At 51.7% G+C, this 14,188-nt stretch overlaps 1 protein-coding gene across 1 annotated transcript; it reads right to left on the reverse strand.

Moving 5' to 3' along the window:
- Nucleotides 1–111: 111 nt before the first annotated feature.
- Nucleotides 112–13,631, reverse strand: DNAAF2 (dynein axonemal assembly factor 2). Its single transcript, XM_050336108.1, has 3 exons — nt 11,661–13,631; nt 3,215–3,361; nt 112–1,356 (listed from the first exon to the last, which is right to left on the reverse strand). Exons 1-3 carry the CDS (start codon nt 13,629–13,631, stop codon nt 859–861), a joined length of 2,616 nt encoding a protein of 871 aa, XP_050192065.1. The 3' UTR covers nt 112–858.
- Nucleotides 13,632–14,188: the final 557 nt, after the last annotated feature.

The following is a 14,188-nucleotide window of genomic DNA, read 5'->3' on the forward strand; positions in this document are numbered from 1 at the left end:
ACTGCACACACTCGTGTTTCTCACAGAAATGTGACAGTAATTCCAGAGCAGCCCTGAAATGAGGCAGATTTAACTTTCCTCTCAAGCACCTCTGTGTCTTGTAGAGCTCAAACAAAAACAGAAGTTGGTTCAGCACCAGTGAGAAAGGGAACTGGAAGTTTATTATTAGACGTGTTCTTTCGGTTATGGCACTGTAGAGGTGAACCAGCAACAAGCACATGGAAACTCGAGGGAAACTGAACATAAATCTGGATAAAGGGAATCCATCTCCCAAACTGTAAATACTTCAGAGCACACGTGCACCCAGAGGATGTCGTTACTGTGCAGTGGAATTTGTTCAGCTGGGGGACGGCTGGGTGCTGCAAAGCACTGCACTAGGATGGAATACAGGGTGTAGATGTTGATTATTTCTAGGAGACTAATTAGAACTTCTCCGGGTAATTAGAAATTTCATTTGATTGCTAAAAATCACTGCGAGTCTAATCCTGCAGTTATCACAAAATGAAAGGTTTGAAAATGATGAATACGGCTCAATTCCCAAGGGAGCCATTAAACCAAGGATATATACAAATAATCCCTGAAATCTGGCAAGAGAATAAAAAAGTTATGTAAACAATGAAGATACATTTTCTTCCAGGAGCTCGGATTCACTTCCAACTGCATCTTTCCTGTAATAAAACTACTTCAGCCCATACATGTGATTAGAAAACAGATCTATTAACTGCAAAAACTGTAACAACGTAAGGTTTTGATGTTGAAAGGGTTCCAGTGGGGACCTCCGAGCCCTGAAGCCACCCACCAGCACGTGGAAGTCACAGTAAGCATCAAACAACAGAAGGAAATCCTAAAGCCATTAAGCTAATCCAACTCATACAGCAAGGAATTCTGAAACACGACGGGGCAGCGCGTTACGTGATCCCTGAGGACCCGCTCGCTCCCGTCCTCAAGGTTCACTTCTCGTAGGACAGGGGAGGCTGCCCTGCTGTCCAGCCCTGGGGGTGCAGCCTCCTCGTGCCCTTCCACTGCCTCCTGCCCCCCTGGCAGAAGCTCTCCTTGTTTTCCAGAGCCCGGGGCTGTGGCTGCGGCAGCGTTTTCCAAATCTGGTTCCCTTCTCCCAGATTCCCCAGTGATCACAGAACTGGTGTCAGGAGGTTGGTGCTCCAAACAATGGTGTGAACTACAACCTACTTTTCCTATTGTTTCAGCTGTGGGAGCCGTGTTGGCTCCTGCAGCACGTTCTCCATCAGCTGCGGGACAGTTTGTTTGTGCCTTTGTTTTGGGGTAGTCACCGTTGGTCTTTCCAGCAAGGTCTCCCCCTGAGCTGCCAAGTGTTCCTGCTCCATCACGGTCCTGTGGCTGTCAAGGAAATAAATGAGTTATTTTGCAGCTGAAACAAACCACGCACACAAAACTGCTGCAAAGGCAGCACAGACACTTGTTCCTCCAACAGCTCAGCAGCTTGGACTGGTGGAATGCCCGTGGCAGAGGGACACAACTGGATCATCTTTAAGGTCCCTTCCAACCCAAACCATCCTGTGATTCTGTGATTCTATCCCAGGGAGCCAAGCGAGCCCAGTGCTGGGGTGTTCCTGCTCTCGTGTGGCGCGTGGGAATGAGTGGCAGGGAGGTTGTCGGCTTCCCGAGGGTTTCCTCTGCTCTAGGAAAAGCTGCTGGGCAGCGGCCAAGCACCACAGCCACCCTGGCTGCAGGATTAGGAAAGGCCTCTCACCACACCCAGCCTGTTTTCCAGATCTCAGGGGCCACAAAATCAGCCAAGGGATCTGAACTCTCATTGCAGGAGTGTGTTTGAACCTTGCAATTAGGGAAATTACCGGCCTGTGGAGCTAATCCAGGAATTGCCGTGGTTTGCCTCAGGAGAGGAGGAGCTGAGAGAGGTGTTGTAAAAATGGCAGTTTTCCCCATTTTCAACATTACTGAGTGTTTTTGCAAAAAACTGCTGGTAGCTCATAGGTCCCTATCAGTGGGCAGTCAGGATCAGCAGGAATCTGTCCAGGAGCAGCTGGATTCATGGATTCAAAGACAGAGCTGCTCTCCCACACACCCAGCCCTCTCCAACCCCAAACCTCTGCTCACTCCAGCAAGAGACAAAAGCAAGAGCAGTAAGTCCTTCCATAAACTGGATGATTCTCCCACACAGACACAGAATAATGGAACACCCGGAGTTCGAAGGAACCCACAAGGCTCATCAACTCCCAGCCCGGCACAGGACCAGGAGTGTGATGATTTAAGATATCCCAGCTGCCTTTTCTTCGGCTCCAAAACACACAGATCTGCTCTCCAACACTTTGAATTTTAGATTTTTATGTACAATCCACACTAGCTGCACAAGTTAGGCCTGGCAAGTAAAGCCACTACCTTTGAAAAACTCCTGGGGCCTCCAGCCTGGTTCCAAAGGCCATGTGCTTTATCTGAACTTGTGTCCAAACATGCCACCTACACATTAACTCTGCCTGCAGAGGTCATGGCCACAGCAGTGACGTGACTGACTCTGCATTTCATGTTTCCTTTAAGAAAAGCTTAATCTGCATTTCTGATGCAGTAAATGCCAAGAAGTCACAGTTAATGTCGAGGGGGCTCTTTGCAAAACTAACATTTTGGTTTCTTCTTTTGTCCACCTGTTTTGCAGCAGGAGGACATTTGAATCCCGAGGCAGATCCCAGAAACAGCCCATCTTACATCCTCTATCTAGACAGGGTGGCTGAGGAAGAAGAGTGGCCTGAATGAGGCCTGAAACATTACAAATGTGAATTTGAGACCAGTGTTTAAGATTAATAGCCTCATGTTTAATTATCTACACAACAGGAACCCTGCAAGTATTCAAATACTTGGACTGAATAAAGATAAGGAGACATGATTCTTCCCAGATAAAATCCTCTAGGATTTCTCTACCTGTACAAGGCTGAGAGAGTGAAGTGTTCCTGCAAGGAGAAAGCACTCTCTTTAAAGACTGGAGCACAGTTCTCCTTCTTTCCAAGTGAAATATAGGAGGTTTCAATCACTTGGTGACGTTAAATGGCACAAACACAACTCGTGTTTCTGAAAATTGACATTTCTACTTGTAAATAACCCCACTCCCGGTTTTTCCCACTCTATGAAGACAAAAGAGGAACAGAGCGGTATCAGTGGGATTTGATAGCATCTTGCACAAGAACATAAATCAGTCAGAGCGTGTGCTGCTCCCAGAGATCCTCACCTCCACCCTGATTTGAATTCTGTCCTCAGAAACATCCAGCACTTCAATTAATGGCTGGCTTTCCAGTGCTGATTGGGAGCAAGAGGAAGGGCATAAAGCAGTGCCTAGAAATCCATCAACGTTCTCTTCAGTGACAAACAATCTTTCCTAGAGAAAAAAAAAAAAAAAGAGAGAGAAAGAGCAGGTTATGTTCTTTTTGTGCTAAACTTTAGTGATACTTGGGCTAAAAACTCCCTGCAAAGAAAGCCAGGACAGTTCACAAGTTTCACAACTCAGTCATGCCTTGACAGAGAAATCCTGAGCCAGACATTGAGAGTGAAGAGGTGAAATGAATGAAGAGCAGAGCTTACCTCACATGCATTGAAATCCCAGATCAGCATCACACCAAACAGAACAGGAAAATGCTTTCTCTCTCTGGACACATGATTAATATATAGATTTAGACTCTATCTGAGGGATAATCTGCACCAACATGGTTCCACTGTCCTCACCTGGCTGAACAGCAGGGAGGGGTGACACTGTTATGGGTTTGTTCCATGTGCTCAGGGAAACACAAACACCTCCTGGGAGCGGCCCTGCGGGGTGGGTGAACCCTCAGCTGCAGGATCAGATGTGGAACACGCAGGGCTGTATCCATTTCACACCCAGCCACGCGGGCTGCTCAGATCTCCACCAGACAAGGCAGTTGGAAAACACGGAGAGGTTTCTCCAGAGGCAGAGGGACAGCCCGGGGGGTGTTTCCAGGCTGTTGTATGCAGTTCATAAACAATGTGCAACGTGTTGCTACAGGTTTAAAGGTTTAAATCAGGTACAGGTAATTAAAGGTCCTAAAACACGTCCTGGAGGGGTTGTTTCATAAGAACTGCAGAGCTTTCCCTGTGCTTGTGTTGTTCCTAAATCAGCTGTGTGGGCTGAGGGTAAGGAGAGACTTTGGCACAGTAAAACTGATCTGACCGAGAGGAGTGGTTTATGCTCTGGGAATTACCCTTCCTGTTTAATTGGAAGTAACAGGGAGAAGTTGCAAACCTTCCACTTTAAGTCACACTTTTAAATTTCTCGGTCCAGTTCAACCCTCTTGTCAATCCAATGAAAGTTAAATTCAATTATCACTGACATCTTGCAGACTGAGAAGCAAAAAGGCAATTCTGCACATTTTTGGCCCCCTGTGGACGTAGCCTTATGCACAGCCAGATGTCACATTGTGTCTGAGGTACAAAATTTAACTGTCATCTTGGAAAACAAAAAAACAAACACTATAGGAAAAATAACCCAGCGTCCTATTTTTTCCACTCTTTAAATTAGAAATCACAATATGGAAAGTCATAACATAGATATTGTTGGTGTTCCAAGCCAGAGGATTGAATTCATTTTCTATCCAGAAAGATTACAATCCAGGCAAAGAGCCAGCTTTGGATGCTGAGACTGTTTGGGGGAAGATTAAAGTACAGCAGGGCTGCCCTGACACAAACCCCTCCCATAACCTACTCCTTGCATTTCTGCCTGCAAAGCCTAAAATACTTATTCCCTAATGTTATATCCTTTCCTACCTGCCAGAGAGGGACCTGCCAGCGCTCCAGGATTGTGGGAATACTCTGCAGAGTCCAAGAGAAGGTGTCAGAGTATAGAAACAGGGATGCCCTTCCACTAGACCAGCTTGTTCCAAGCCCCATCCATCCTACATTTCCTACACAAAATGGGGAAAACAGTCTATTTTCCCTCTGAAGCTGCATCTGGCACATGTGGTTGCCCGAGGGAGGGACAGCCGTTCCTCCTCCCCGACACAATCAGGACTTGGCATTTTGGCAACAAACCCAAGAAATCTTTCTGAAGATTTTCTCCCCCATTAAAAGCAAAAGAATTTGTTTTCTTCCCAGTAAATACTGTTAAAAACAAAAACCGAATGGAAGGTCTGTTATCAGGACAAGGTTCTCCCCCCAGAGGGTGGTTGGCACTGAACAGGCTCCCCAGGGCAGTGGGCACGAGCTCCAGGAGGATTTGGACAATGCTCTGAGGGACGGGGGATTGTTGGGGTGTCCTGGACAGGGCCAGGAGCTGGACTGGATGATTCTTGTGTGTCCCTTCCAGCTCAGGGTATTCTATGATCAATCAGTACCTAACACGAGGATAAAAAGTAACCACTCATGATGTTGTTCCGTGAATTCTGACCGATTGCTACAAACCAACTTTACCAAGTTCCATCCCAGCCCAACACCGCACTCCCATAAGCATTTAACATTTTATCCCAGTCCTACCCCATGGGCTGCCATAAATCACAGCCCCACGGATGTGTTTGTTGTCAATAAGGTGATTATCATTAGCCCGAGACTGTAACTCAGACTCTGCCTTCCCGTGGAGCACACGCCGAGGCATTTCTGTTACTGCAGATGTTATCCAAGCCTAGACCTTGGAAAAAAATTACTCAGGAATTTATTCTAAAGCCTGCTCTGCCTTCCAAGCCAGAGCAGAGGACAACCATCTGCAGATGATTTCAATGACCCTGTAAAATAATTCGTCAGTTCAAACTGTTTATTTTCTGGTATTTATGATCCTCTCTTAGCAACTTCCAATTTAATTTGTTTCTCCCTGCACATACTGTCATCTGCTGTTTGGTACACATTCATTTTTCCCTGTGACTAAACTGAGAGCAAATTAACATAAACGTTAGCAGGAAGGACTTGGGTTTGCAGAGCACTTCATCATTCAAAGGAATCCTTGTCTCTCTCAGCACCGCCGGTGCAAAGCTGGGCCCCTCACGGCTGCCCTCGGCAATCAGATGGGTTTATTCTGCCTTAATTTAGCCAAATTCGGAGCCAATTTCCATCCAGAGTTACCTCCCACGCAGGCTGCAACAGTTTTAAAAGCAGGTTTAAATTCTTTGTGTGCCTCCTGTAACGAGACGCTCAGAGAACCCCAGAATCATGGAATGCTTTGGGTGGGAAGGGATCTTAAAAACCATCTCATTCCAAACCCCTGCCATGGGCAGGGACACCTTCCACTGCACCAGGCTGCTCCAAGCTGGCCTTGAACACTTCCAGGGGTGGGGTAGACACATCCTGGATCTGTGGATCTCCTGGATTCTGGCTTTGTAGGGTCCCAGCACAAACCAGCTCGACGTGAGAACGTGGAGCTCAAAGTTTTGGTACCTGCAGTGGGGTGAAAACTTTTCCAAGGAGCTCGTGACTGCAAAGATTAAACAGCTCAAAAGGAGCTTTGATGAGCTTAATCAGTAGGTTAATAATGTTTCCTGACATAAATGTTTTGTGTAGACACGTTATTCCCAAAATGCAGCTACCAATTAAAGGCTATGCAGAAATTAGTTTGTTTTATAGCAGAAGCAAACTAATTATGGTTCTTAATGCAGCTTGGGAAGGGAGATTACTCTGAAAAATATGAAATAATAAGTTTGTTCTGTTCTCCTTCTCTGTCCTTCCTTGACCTCCCAAAAAACTTGCCAAGAGTCTTGAAATGATGAGCACAGAATTAACTGAACCAAAAATAAACCGTTGTCGGCTTACAAACAACAGCCTCATGTTCTTAGAAGTGACCCCTGACTATTGTATTAAGTCCTTATAGTAGCCTGGAAATTGGAAATTATAACCCTGCCTTTCAGAGAAAGCATGTAACAACTCCAAACAGCTTGGAAACGAGGGCAAAAGAGCTCTCTGGGATGGGTTTCTCCCTGAAAGGTGGCAAAGCTGTAAAACATCCCTGCCTTACACTTCCCAACGTGGCTCTCTGGGTTTCATGCTTGGTTAACTCTCAAACCAAAAAAAAAACATCCACAAGGGCCCAAATTCCGAGATCCCTGAGCACAGGGACAGCTCCAGCACAGCCCCAGGCAGTGAGCCCACAGGAGCACATCCAGCCCACAGCCTCTTCCACGTGTCCCCTGTGCTGGGAGCGACAGAACTCTGCCACCTGCAGCCACACACAGGTGATTTACATTTGGATGGGATACTGGGAGGAAATTCTTCCCTATGCAGGTGGTGAAGCCCTGGCACTGCTCTTGGACACTTCCAGGGATCCAGGAGCAGCCACAGCTTCTCTGGGCAACCTGTGCCAGGGTCTCACCACCCTCACAGCCAAGAATTCCTTCCCAATATCCCATCTAAATCTACACTTTTCCAGTGGGAAGCCATTCCCTGTGTCCTGTCCCTCCATCCCTTGTCCCCAGTCCCTCTCCAGCTCTCCTGGAGCCCCTTTAGGCCCTGGGAGGGGCTCTTGGGTCTCCCTGGAGCCTTCTCTTCTCCAGTGAACTTCCCCAGCTCTCCCAGCCTGGCTCCAGAGCAGAGGGGCTCCAGCCCTGGGATCAGTTTAGTGGCCTTTTCTGGACTCACTCCAATGGGTCCACATCTCAGTTTACCAGCACCAAGAGCTTCCAAAACATCTCCTTCACAAGACACTGGTGGCTGTGACAAGCAGAAAAAATCACACCCATCTAAAACATCCTCCATGGAGGCCTCAACACCCACAGAGAAGTTAAACAAAGCTTCCATGTTGCTGTGCAATTCCTGTTTGGATACCTCACAAACAGCATAACTCACGCTCAGCTCCAACCATGAACTCCTCAGGAATGTTCACTATTATATTTTTCAGACTGTAAATGTTAAAAAAACCATAATGCATAGGAAAGCAGAGGAAATATTTCTGTTTTCCTCTGCTCCCTTGCTGTTCTCTGGAGCCCTAGGGGGTTTACATGAGTTAAATTTTAATATTCTCCCTAAGAGGAGATGGGGGTTTATGAGGAAAGGGATGGTCTGGCTGGGATTCCCTCCCCAGTGAGGGGCTCCCAGGGGGAAGCACTGACCAGGGAATGAGCACACATCCTGTGAATTAATTCACTCCAGGCTGCTGTGAGGGGCAGGAAGGGTGTGGATCAGCATGAAAGGGAATTCCTACGTGACCCAATCTTTCTCTAATCCCATGAAAATGAGCACACCCGACCCCAAAAGTGTCGGCAGAATTAATTGGCTACCACACGTGTTTCACACGCTCTGATAACTGAGCCTCCAAGTCTCAGGAGTTCAATACACCCACTAGAAAACTGCTTTTTATTTCTGTTAAGAATTGAGCATTTAACCCCAGGAGGCCAAACATTCCAAGACAGTGCTTTCCTAAGGCACGATTTCCATCATTGCCCAACTCCTGCTCCGCTATTAACCAGGACACACTGGGACATGTTGTTCTCACAAACCTTGCCTGGCAGGCTTACAAATTTTATTAATGGTTATTTAGCTCTCAACCATTCTTTCTTCATCATTTACTCTCCAGGCTGTGTTGTCTTGAAATGAAGGGCAACTCTGTGATGCAGGAGTTTCCCGGGCCTGAATTTAAGGATTTAAGGAAAAGATGGAGGAGGTGTGAGTGGATGAACCGCAATGGAGGGAGCACAAGCAGACAGTGATTTTGGCAAGGGGGAAGCCAGGAAGCTTCCTCAGGTCATTCCCTGGGAAAACAGGGCCTGGAGCGAGCCCTGCAGAAGGATCAGTGCTGTGTGGTCTCTGGTGCAGTGACTGAGCACCAGGGCAGTGACAAAGGGTCACTTTTAAACCCCTGAACAACGTGACCCTGGTCCACGATGCCCAAAGTTGTGGAATCTTTATTCTCGTCAACAAGTCACAGAATCATTTAGGATGGGAAAGACTTCCACAATCATCAAATCCAACTGCTCATGGACATTATGGTTTGGCCAAGGAGTGAAACTACTCACAGTTAAAGTCCAGGGAAGACCAAGGCATTGTAAAGATTTCCTGAAAAGAAACAAGGGTGGGACATTCCAACTGTCCTTGCAATTCTGTTTCCAGCGTGGTGTCCCAAGGAGAGGCTCAACTCATTCTTCTCCCAGTGTCTGCATCAGACCAATTCCCAAGAAGAAACTGGCAGTTCATGGGAGAGAATTGGGAGCAGCCTCACAGGGGTGGAAGAGCCACTGTGGGACAGATTTCCAGTGAGGGGCAGGTTCTGAACTAACCCAGAGGAATTTGTTCCATGAAACAACACAGCAACCCTCGGTCTCCAGGAGGAAGCAACTTCCCAGACGATAGAGTAGGAATTCTATATCTGTTAAAAAAAACACTGGCCAAACTGGATGGAGCTCTGAGCAACCTGGATTAGTGGAAGGTGTCCCTGCCCATGGCAGGGGGTGGAATGAGATGTTAAGGTCCCTTCCAACCCAAACCATTCCGAGATTCTCTGATTCCATGGCTCACCTCTGCCATGCACTATCCTCTGGCAACCCTGCTGTGGGAGAGGAGATGATGAATAAGCACACTGAGGGGTGCAGGATAAAGTTCCTGCTCCCCTCAGCCATCAAAAGCTCCTTGAAGGGATCAAACAGGGCACAGCTTTGTGCACTCTGCAATGACTGATGCAAGTCCTCACAGGTCTCAGTGCAAGAACCACAGCTCTGATTTATAGAACAAAAGCCAAAGCAGAAAACCACCCAAAATTACATCAGACAAATTGAAGAAATCAACGTAAGTAGAAAAAAAGCGACCAGGAGCAAATAGTTAATGGCCAGAAAACATCATACAATAGTGGCTCTAATTAAATATTCATTTTTCTCCCTTCACTCTGAGTGAGTGCAGCTCTCAGTGCTGGCACAGGCACTTCGGGGAAACATCAGTCAAAAAAAAAGCAAACAGAACAAATGACTTCAGTTTTTTTCGCCTGCTTCAGTTTGCAGGCCCAGTGTCCAAAAGGACTCCGTTCCAGGAGAATCCTTTGGATGAATGAATGATTGGGAAGCCTGTGACTAATGCCCAATCTCATCCTCCTACTCCACCCAAAACATTTTGCAACATATACTAAAATCAGCACATTCAAGGGTTGGGTTTTTTTTTAACTCACAAAACCAAGCTGTCGTTACTGGGTGGCCTTTTAGCAACTCCCAATCCCAAGATGTTCCCCCGGTCGTAATAACAAACGCACACACACAAATCATTAGTGCAGCCACCAAGCCAGCAGCACCACCGTGTTCAGCACTAAACCACGGCCTCAAGTGCCACACCCACACGGTTTTTGATCACTTCCAGCGATGGGGACTCCACCACTGCCCTGGGCAGGCTCTGGACCTGTGCAGAAAACAGGCAGCAGTTTACACAGTGGCTTATTTGATGTGGTAGCAGCACCCAGTGCCCGATTCCAGCGACCGACAGCAGTGCTGAGGGCTCTGTGGCCCCACTTGCACAGACTTGCAAGGCTTCTGCTCCGCTAAAAGCAGAGGAAATGCTCTGCAAACAGCTCAGCGTGGGTGGTTCTCCATAAATTCATCATCTTTGATACTTCCCCGAAATGATCAGCTCCTCCTTCACAGGAATTGCTGTTACAAAAGGTGTGCAGCTGCTAAATGGGACATTAAATGTGATGTTTCAGCTGCACAAACACTAATTGGATAAATATATTTCAAAATCATGCACAAGCAATTTCTAGTGGTAGGGAAGGAGCAATTAAGCTGCTCCAAGGCAAGTCTATCCCAGTGGACATGCTTGAAGCCTGCCAGCTTTCTGGACTTGCACTCCCACAGCACATGATCCAAAATGCAAAGGATTTTATTGCTCTAAAATCGAGCCAAACTTCAAATCCCATGGCTGGAAGGTTACACAAGAGCTGTGCAGCCTTAATCCCTCCTCGTGAGAAGCTGTTTGAAACTCTGAGCTTACACAATAATGTGGTTTTCCACAAAATTTGCGTGAGTGCCTCTGGACAGTGGGAGTGCCACGAGGTGGGCATCCCTTTAGGGACACTGCCAGCTCCCAGATGGTACTGTCACCTGGATGCAGCCACCCCCATGGGAGCATCACTGCCAAACGACCCATAAAATCATAAACCACTAAACTGGAGTCATATCCAGTCAGGGAAGAAGAGAAGGTGAAGGTTTATCCCAGCAAAATGGACAGTTCACAGCTGCTGTTTGCTGTTCTGCTCTGGTCTAAATAATGGGTATTCCCATGGCTGTAAGTGGGAATTCTGTCCCAAAATACAGACACAGGGACCCTCCACCCACTCTTCATGACAGTGTATGCACACGAGTGTATGTCTAGTGTACCATAAACAACTCCTTTCTTTGTGTGAACAAGCTGCACAAGCAGTTTACTTGGGTTAAAAGTGAACGCTAAGGGACACAAAGGTCAGGGCAGGCTTTGTTTACACTTATCACCACAATTTCCCTTAGAAAAATAAGTCGGCGTGGGAGGCAGAAGTCATTCCAAACCCAAGGATGAAGGTGTCAGCTCCATGATGTGACCTGGTGACAGATCAGGTCACTCCACTCACATCTGGGAGCAGCTCTCGGAGGAAGCAACTTCTGTCTCCGTCAGCTCTGAACTCAACCTCGCACCTTCCCGAGCCATCACTCACCAGCGCAGCCAAACCCCAGCCACACCCGCAGCGGAGCAGGGCTCTCTGGGGAGGGGACACCCCAAACCTGCCCCTTTGAAGCCATTACCTGCAGAGCCGAGGGGTCGAGGCCGAAGCTGAACTTCTGCCAGGGCCCGGTGCTGCCGGGGGCCTTGGCCAGCTCCACAACCGCGTTGTGGGCAGAGACGCTGACTCCGGTCTCGGGGGACACGAGCCTGTTCGCGGGAGGGAACTGCAGGAACAGGGCAAAGGCCCCGCTGTCGCTGGAGAAGCGCAGGCTGTAGTGGTGGGTGCCCACGTCCCCGCAGAGGCTCCGGGGGTGGATGCCGGGCACTCTCAGGAGCAGGGTGAGGGACGCCTCGTCCTGCCGGGCCTGGAAGGGAGGGCACGTGGCGCCCATGCCGGGGCTGTGCTCTGCGGCCCGCTCGGGGCTGGCGGTGGGGGGAGCAGCGCCAGAGCCTGGTGGTGGGCTGGGGGGCTCAGGAGGTGGTTCAGGGGGTGGTCCAGAGGGGGGTTCAGCGGGCGGTTCAGTGTCGGCGAGGGGCTCGACAGGTGTTTTTTGGGGTTCAGCGAGTGGATCAGCGGGGGATTCAGTAGATGGTTCAGTGAGGGGTTCTGCGGGTGGTTCAGTAGGTGGGCCAACCAGGGGTTCAGCAGGCTCAGCGAGGAGTCCAGCGGGGGGCTCAGAGCGGAGTTCAGCGCGGGGCTCGGTGGGTGGGTCAGCGGGTGGACCACAAAGTGGTCCAGCGGGGCGTTCAGCGCGGGGTTCGGAAAGGGGTTCAGCAGGTGGATCTGCGGGGAGTTCAGCGTGGGAATCAGCGGATTGTTCTGCGGGTGGTTCAGCGGGGGGCTCGGTGGGCGGGTCCCGGGGTGGATCCCCGGTGTCCCCGCCGCCCCACGTGCTGCAGGCCGCGCCGCCGGGGCCCGGGGGAGGAGCGGCCCCGCCGCCCGGCCCAGCCTCCGCCGGCTCTCCCGGCCCCTGTGCCACGGGCTCGGCCCCTTCGCGGCGCTGGCCGGCGGGGGCCGGCGGCACCACGGGCAGCGTGACCTGCAGCTGCCGCTGGGCCCGGCTGAAAGAAGCGCGGCCGCCGCTCTCGTCCACGTCGTAGGGCAGGCGCAGACGCAGGCGGTAGGCGGGACGGAGCGAGTCGAGCCGCAGCTCCCGCCCGCGGATCTCCAGCTCCGCCTGCGCCGCCGAGCGCAGCAGCGGCAGCTCCACCGTCACCACCAGCTCCCGCGGCACCGGGCTGGGCGCCGAGTCGCGGCTGTGCCGGTAGTCCTGCAGGTCCACGTAGGAGCGGTGGCGGATGCTCCAGCGCGGCGTGGTGGGGCCGGCGGGCGGGGCGGCCTCGGCGGCGGGCGGGGCGGGGCAGGGCGGTGAATCCCCGTTGTCGGCCGGCGGCGGGGCGGGGTAGGGGAAGGGCGGCAGCGGGGACTCCTCGCCGTCGGGCGGCTTCGCGGCGCCGCCGGGCAGCGGGGAGCGGATGACGGGCGCCTGCGGGACGCCCTTGTAGCGGGTGCCCCGCAGCACGGCGGCGTTGGCGCGGTCCAGCCGCACCCCGCAGTGCCGCTCCACGGCGTCCAGGGCCGTGTCGCAGAGCAGGCGGCGGAACGGGGCGCTGCGGGCCGCCAGGCGCAGCGCGGCCGGGTGGAACACCACGTCGTAGAGCAGGCGGCGGCGGCCGGCGCGGCGCAGCTCCTCGCGGCCCGGCGCCAGGCTGTAGGGCAGGGCCCAGCGCTGCCCGCCGCGCTCGGCGTGGGCCCGCGGCTCCGCCAGCGTCGCGTTGCTGCACACGTTGATGTAGCAGCGGCGGGAGCCCTCCTGGCTGGTCCGCAGCACGAAGCCCGGCGAGGGGTGCACGAAGCGCACCTCCACGCCGCGCTCCCGCTCCAGCGCCGCCACCTCCTCCTCGTACAGGCGCCGCTGCTCCGGGTCGGTGAGCTCCGCCGCGTACTCGGCGAACAGCGCGCGGAACTTCTCGTCGCGGAAGGCGCGTCGGAGGCGCTCCGCTTCCTCGGCGCTGAGGTCCAGGTCGTGCAGCCGCCCCGCGCCCGCCATGGCCCCGCTCGGCCCGGGCGGGCGGACGGGGGAGGTGCTGAGCAAGATGGCGGCCGTTGCTGTGGTAACGGTAAACAATATGGAGGGCGTTGCTGTGGTGACGGTAAACAAGATGGCGGCGCCGGGCACTTCCGGCCAGTTGCTATGGAGACGGCAAACAACATGGCGGGCTCGCCTTCAGGGTAGAGGCCTCTCCAGCCCTGAGCTCTCCATCGGACCTTGCTGAGCCTTTCTCCGCCTCTCAGTGGCTCCCTGGTGGCTCTTGGCCCTCGTGGTTGTCTTCAAGAGGGCTGGTTTTCCACCATCACCTCCTCATCCCTCTGAAAAGCACATGCTCCCCACTGAGCTGGCAGTGCCATCCTCTCAGGGAGCACATTCAGAAGTGCCAGTGCAGCCTGTCCTGTGGTTTGGGTTTAAATCCTTGGCAAACCACTTCATGCCTCTTGTACCCAGCTGCCATCCCCACCCCGATGGCCCCTCAGAGCCCAGATCCTGCTGTCCCCTCTGGTCCTGCCCCTGAGCTGTTCCCAGGCCGGGCCAGCACAGTGGGAAGGGCT

This window comes from Myiozetetes cayanensis, unplaced genomic scaffold, assembly GCF_022539395.1.
Source record: "Myiozetetes cayanensis isolate MyiCay16 unplaced genomic scaffold, myiCay2020 scf6-25, whole genome shotgun sequence".
Taxonomy (NCBI): Eukaryota; Metazoa; Chordata; class Aves; order Passeriformes; family Tyrannidae; genus Myiozetetes; species Myiozetetes cayanensis.